The sequence below is a fragment of the Octopus bimaculoides genome, chromosome 1, assembly GCF_001194135.2.
Source record: "Octopus bimaculoides isolate UCB-OBI-ISO-001 chromosome 1, ASM119413v2, whole genome shotgun sequence".
Taxonomy (NCBI): Eukaryota; Metazoa; Mollusca; class Cephalopoda; order Octopoda; family Octopodidae; genus Octopus; species Octopus bimaculoides.
Genome location: NC_068981.1, coordinates 107,169,754 through 107,175,795, shown reverse-complemented (window position 1 = coordinate 107,175,795; position 6,042 = coordinate 107,169,754). Strand labels below are relative to the sequence as shown.

Genomic DNA, 6,042 nt, shown 5'->3' with positions numbered 1-6,042 from the left:
GTGGCCGTCTCGTTTGCCGGATTTGACCTCACCCGACTTTTTCCTATGGGGTGTTCTCAAAGAGAAAGTCTACTCAACAAAGCCCTGCAACATTGCTGAACTTAAGGAACAAATTCGAGCTGTCATTGGTCAAGTGCCATTGGAGCTGTACGCCAAAGTATGTCGCTCAGTCCATGAAAGACTAGCGAAGTGCATTGAGCTCCAAGGAGAGCACACGGAGCTTTAATAAACATCACGTTTTATGTTGCAACAAACTTTAATGTACCCTGTGCTACTTTCTGTATTGTAGTAGCTTATTTCTTCTATGTTACATTTATCATGTTGAAATAAAAATATATAGTTACTTTTGGCGGACCCTGTATATATATATATATATATATATATATATATATATATATATATAAAGTGTATGAGTGTGTAAAGTCTTCCTCTCAGCATGCATATGGAAGGATGTTGACTTGGACTTGTACAAGAAGTACCAGTGTAGGACTTATAATGTTCCAGGCCAAAGAAGTCTCTTTGTAGTTGCTATACCTGCTTGAAATTACAGACAAATCTCCCTCAAATTGCACCATACTAAGGAAAGGAAAGACACAGTAAACAATGTAGTCTCCACAATGTAGTATGTGTATCATTTTATTACTATCATTATTTATCTCACATCCATTCCCAAGTTTAGGACTTAGTTCTCAAAATCCTTCATTTTGATATAATCTAATATTTACCTTAAATCTCTTTTGATACTAACTTTCCTCAGAAGTAGCTCTCATTTTAAGGTGTTGATATGAAAACCTTCCTTCACAATTTTATCTAACACACATTTCTATGTTCTAAACTTTATTATAATAATGAAAAAGTTGTTTTATTAAATCCTTTCAAATTCCTTATTATTTTCAAAATTAATTGACACTTATAGACAGGTGCATTTCATTAAAAAATATAGTGGTAAAAGGTTTAATATTCTAGCTGCTTTTAATAAAAGATATTCTATCTTACCTAACAGCTAGTGTCACCTCAAAGTCATTCTTCATAGAGAATGACTTCTTAAAGTCATTGTTCCAGCAATCTCACATTTAACATTCAAATACTTGCTCAGTTTTGTTTTCTGTTTGTTTTAACAAACACTCTGACTACTACAGAAATAATAGGTCTCCTACTCACTATTAATTGGTTGCAATTAAAGATGAAATTTGGAAGTCAGTAGACTCAAGATTTCTTTAGGGCAATGATCATATTTCATTGCACTTTAACAAGTTATTACTTCTCCCACAAACATTATAATTTCCTTTTTAGAACTTTTCAAGTAGTTCTATAATGTAACAAGATTTTATTACTAATGAGAATTTTCTAAAATATATCTGAATTTATGGACTCTGTTTAGTACTTCTTTATGACAAATCCAAACACTTACCTGCTTAATTATCCCAATATCTGATATAGTTAATAGCAATCTTGAAAAATGAGTTAACATCACTTCAAACATTAAGAATAAAATGCAAATGTACAACTGGTTTTATATTTCCAGTTATTATCAGAAACTATGGAATTGTGAAGAAAATAGTAACTCAAAACACTTATTTTTTAAAATATATAATTATATAAAAAACAAAGTCTATAATTGGGAATTTAAGAGAGCATGGTCAGAAGTAAACTGTAGTTTGCAGTTTTTAACAGCCACAAACACACTTACATATACATGCAATGTATGTTTGTATGTGCATGTGTGCTACTATAAATACTGGGTGCAAATAAAAGCAATATTTAGCTCCTGATTTTGAATTGGAATGAATGTGGATGAAATGAAAATCTCTGTCTTCCTGCCTCATCAAGTGTATTATTTTCCAGACAGTAGAGAGACAAAATTACATTAGTGATAATAACAATAATAGTTGATTACATATATCAACTCTAGTGCTCAACTTAATTTATCAACCTCCAATGGGATAAAAGCCAAAATTGACCATGGCAAATTTTGAACTCAGAACATGAAGATGGATGAAATGCTGGTTAACATTTTGTCTAGCACACTAATGATTCTACAAGCTCACCAATAATAATAATGATAATAATAATAATAACAATAATAATAATAATAATAGTAATATTTCAGTACATCTATGAGGAGGTTGTCTAATAGTTAGACCTACTGAGCTATTTTGTCTAAATATATATATTACACAGACACACGATCCTCTACTGAAAACACATACTTGCAATTAGTTATTTATAAAACCACTTCAGCACTTAGCTAACATCAAGAAGCAATATGAATTCTGTGTTTTTGTGGGCCTCACTAGTTATCAAATACAATTATCTATCAACTAGGCAACAATGTAACTAAATAAGGGAGATATGCAGATGTGCATGTGTAAGTGTATGCGTGCATGTGTGTATGCTTATAGGGGCATGGTTAGGAGGCAGTTGAGGGTATGTTAGAGGAGAATTTAAACGCTTTTTTTAAAAAGGGCAAAAAAATAAACAAAAAAAAAACCAAAAATTAAAACCAAAATCAAAACATGAAAAGTTGAAGAGGAGAAAAGGAAGTGGAGGAGGAGGAGAGGAAGAGGATGAGGTGGAGCTGTATGCCAGATCCACATGTTAATGTCAGTGAAAACTATACCTGCTTGTTGTATTCCCACCCGCCATATGCATTAGGACAAGGTGTCAGTACCACTTTTTCCCTGCGTGTATATATGTGGAGACACATGTTCTCATCTAGCATTATCTGTTTCTTCTTGGTGAAGGCAAACACCTACGACAGACGTCAGCAACAAGGTATGATGGAATGGATGCCCACGGCATGCAAACAAACAGAACGGACAATGGTTACATAGTAAAAATAATTTACACTCATCAAACTAAAAGAAATTTAAGCACATCTAACACATATACACACAGACACACACATGCATGTGTGTATGCATGTATGTATAAGTGAAGGATTAATTAAATGGCTGGATAAATAAACAGGCCTGAAACAAAGCCTCCTGTCTTCAGCAGCTAATAATAATATAGGGATTTAGTTATTTCCATTGGGTTTTTTTTCCTCTCATCTTTTCAGTGGATGGAAAGGAATGTTTTAAAAGAAAGTAATATTAAAGACTTATTTTCCTCACAACAAAAAATAGGAAAGAAAAAAACCTCAAAAGAAACATCAGCTGAAAGAGAATATAACAAGCTTAACTCAGATCTAAACCTGCAAGCAATCACAAGGCACACACACACATACATACAAACACGATAAACAAAAAGACAAAAAAATATGTATAAAATAAATTACACATTATAAACAAAATGAAAAAGAATAAAAAACACAAACATAACAGCAGCGGCAGCAGCATAAAGAGAAGAAAAAGAAAAAAAAAACTTTTGTCATCTGAATGAATGGTGATCGAAAATTTACTGCAATTAAAGAGAAAACTTGAGCTATATTCCAATAGAGAGGTAAAGTTGACACTACTATATGAAAATAATAATATCAGTGAGTTAAAAATTTGAAGCTTGAAAAAGAGAAAAGATTGTAGTCACATACACTAAGTTGTATGTGATATATTTGTGAGTTTGTGCATTAGTTGTCTAATATATTTGTATGATTAGAGATGCCATAGTTGGGATATATATGTTGGTGACATATGACTGTGCCAGAGTCAAAATACCAATGTAAACTGTAAAGTACACACACATGTTCCATGGAATTCAGTTGTGATAGAGCAAGAAGGAGCAAAAATAGTAATAAAAGATAGTAAAAAAAAAACTTATTAATTCTATGACAGACATATCTTTAATCCCATTTTAGTTTTCCTATGACTTCCACTCCTGTAGCTACCTGTTAGTTTTTCTATAGGATCTTTAGAGAATTAATAATCAGCTGAGTTAAAAGCTGCAACAAAGATTATATCAACAGAAAAGAAGTAAAAGGAAATAATCAAATCACAAGGTTTATTATGCCTTTCACTGACTTATACTTGAAGGGAAAAAATTGTAAACTATAGCAAGAAAACTGGGTTGAAATGAACAAAATCAACTTTTAATTGTTGTAAACATTACTTAGTAAATCTTGCTCTATATGTACTTGTGTGTGTGTGTGTGTGTGTGAGAAAGAGTAGACACGCACACACACACAAGCATGCATGTACATTTATGGGTGTGTGCTTATGTAAGCATGTATAACTAAATGTACATTGTACATATGCATACTCTTATATCTACACATCACATATACATTCATTTAATGCTTAGATTTTTATGCTGGCATGGGATGGACAGAAATAAATCAAAGCAGGATATTATGGCCAGATGTGCTTCATGTCAAAAACCCTTACCAGTAAGTAAGAGATATGTCAGAGCCACAGGTTATAATATCAACAAAGAATGTCAACAATCAACAGTAGAGCATGTTCATCACATTTCATTTCAGCATTTAACACATCCTCCAATTTCAATGTCCAATGTTTTGCTACACATGCAGCAACACACTTCATTTACATGCATCATACAATTGCCCTTCACTCAGAGAGAATTCTTTCTTTTACCAACTGAAATAACATCTCTCTGAATGTTTCACTCTGTTACTATTATGGCTATTGTTATTTCAAAACACCTTCTTCCATCTAAGTATCAGAAGTAATCAACTGCTTCTAGAGAGTCTTTCATGTATTTGGAAGAATTTATTTTATGAGTGCTCTTACTGCTAACTACTCCATATAAAATACAAAATTAGTTTCTCTTTAACTATATATATTATTAAACAACCCACTTTAATGTGTTATATTAGAATTTAAATTTTCTCTAAAACAATACAATATCAAAACACTGAATGCAGTATCCATTTCAGTCCCAACACAAATTGGTTTCCTCAGTTTGTAAACTATTATGTCATGAAGATATATTTCATTCCATTCAAAATATCTAATAATACAAATCATCATTTCTAATAATGGAGTAATGCTAAACATTTTAGGAGAGGGCTGTAGTTGATTGAATCAGTTCTAATATATGCTTAGTATTTATTTAATCAACCCTGTGAAAATGAAAAGCTAAGTCAATCTTCAAATGTAAAAGGAAGTAATCCAACTAAAATTTATTAGATACTTTACAGTTTCTACTATTCTAAGCCTTTTTATTTTGCTAAAATTAAAGCATAGGACAGGTACCAATACTAACACAACTACTAAAAATAATAATTTTCATTTGTGCCTATTATATTATTTTCAAAGACCATGGAAGTTCCACAGTATGAGAAGAGTCAACAGCTACCTGTGAATAATGGCAGGACAAATGTACATAAACAAAAAATTAATGTGACTGAAATAATTGAAAATACTAATATTGTACTTAAAATTCCTTGATAAATCAACTAAATTCTAAGCATGCAGACTAAATAGAATTTATTTATTTTTTTTTTTTTGAGGAGCTGTTTAGTCTTCAGATCTTTGTCTGAGGACTCTCATACCTCTTTGTCATATTCCCAGATCTGGTTCCCGCCCAGACCATGGCACTGAAATAATTTTACAGGGCCACCCACAGCTGAAACATCGAGACACACATCGTCTGTTTGGAGAGCTTGCTTTTTTGTATAGGAAAAAATCTGAAATCAATCAAGTGGAGTAAGAATTTGTGAATAAAGCAGAGTTAAAACATAAACTGAACAACATTTAAACAGTTTAGCTTGAATACAGCAACCAAGAATAAATAACAAAAAATAATGGACATATTCACTACAAAACCTTGATATATTTGGAGAATCTATTGTTTACATGAACTGTCTCAGTTGCAGAAAAGAATGATATACAACATTTTTACAATCTCTGTATAATATTGATATGATGTATCAACTTTTGGCAGGATGGACCCTGCAAAGTAGAAACAGTTGTAAGAATATAGTATTATTCACTCATTTATTCCTATTCATTTATTTATTTCCTTAATTATACATATGATTGTAACTAATAAATACATTCAAATGATGTTTGCCTTATATGTGTGTGTGTATATATATATGTATGTATGTATATATATATATATATGTATATATATATATAT

General features: G+C 31.4%; 1 protein-coding gene across 14 annotated transcripts in view; it reads right to left on the bottom strand.

Moving 5' to 3' along the window:
• Positions 1 to 6,042, bottom strand: part of LOC106872289 (polypeptide N-acetylgalactosaminyltransferase 1) — a 527,244-nt gene that overhangs the window by 12,593 nt on the left and 508,609 nt on the right. For 12 of the 14 annotated variants that reach the window (XM_014919219.2, XM_052969062.1, XM_014919224.2 and 9 more), the window contains one exon: positions 5,453 to 5,587. The exons of 1 other annotated variant lie outside the window; for it this stretch is intronic. In XM_014919219.2, the coding sequence (XP_014774705.1) occupies positions 5,453 to 5,587 (135 nt within the window). Of the gene's footprint in view, positions 1 to 2,620; positions 2,753 to 5,452; positions 5,588 to 6,042 lie in introns of all 14 variants that reach the window. One more of the 14 variants, XM_052969078.1, reaches the window with a different exon arrangement.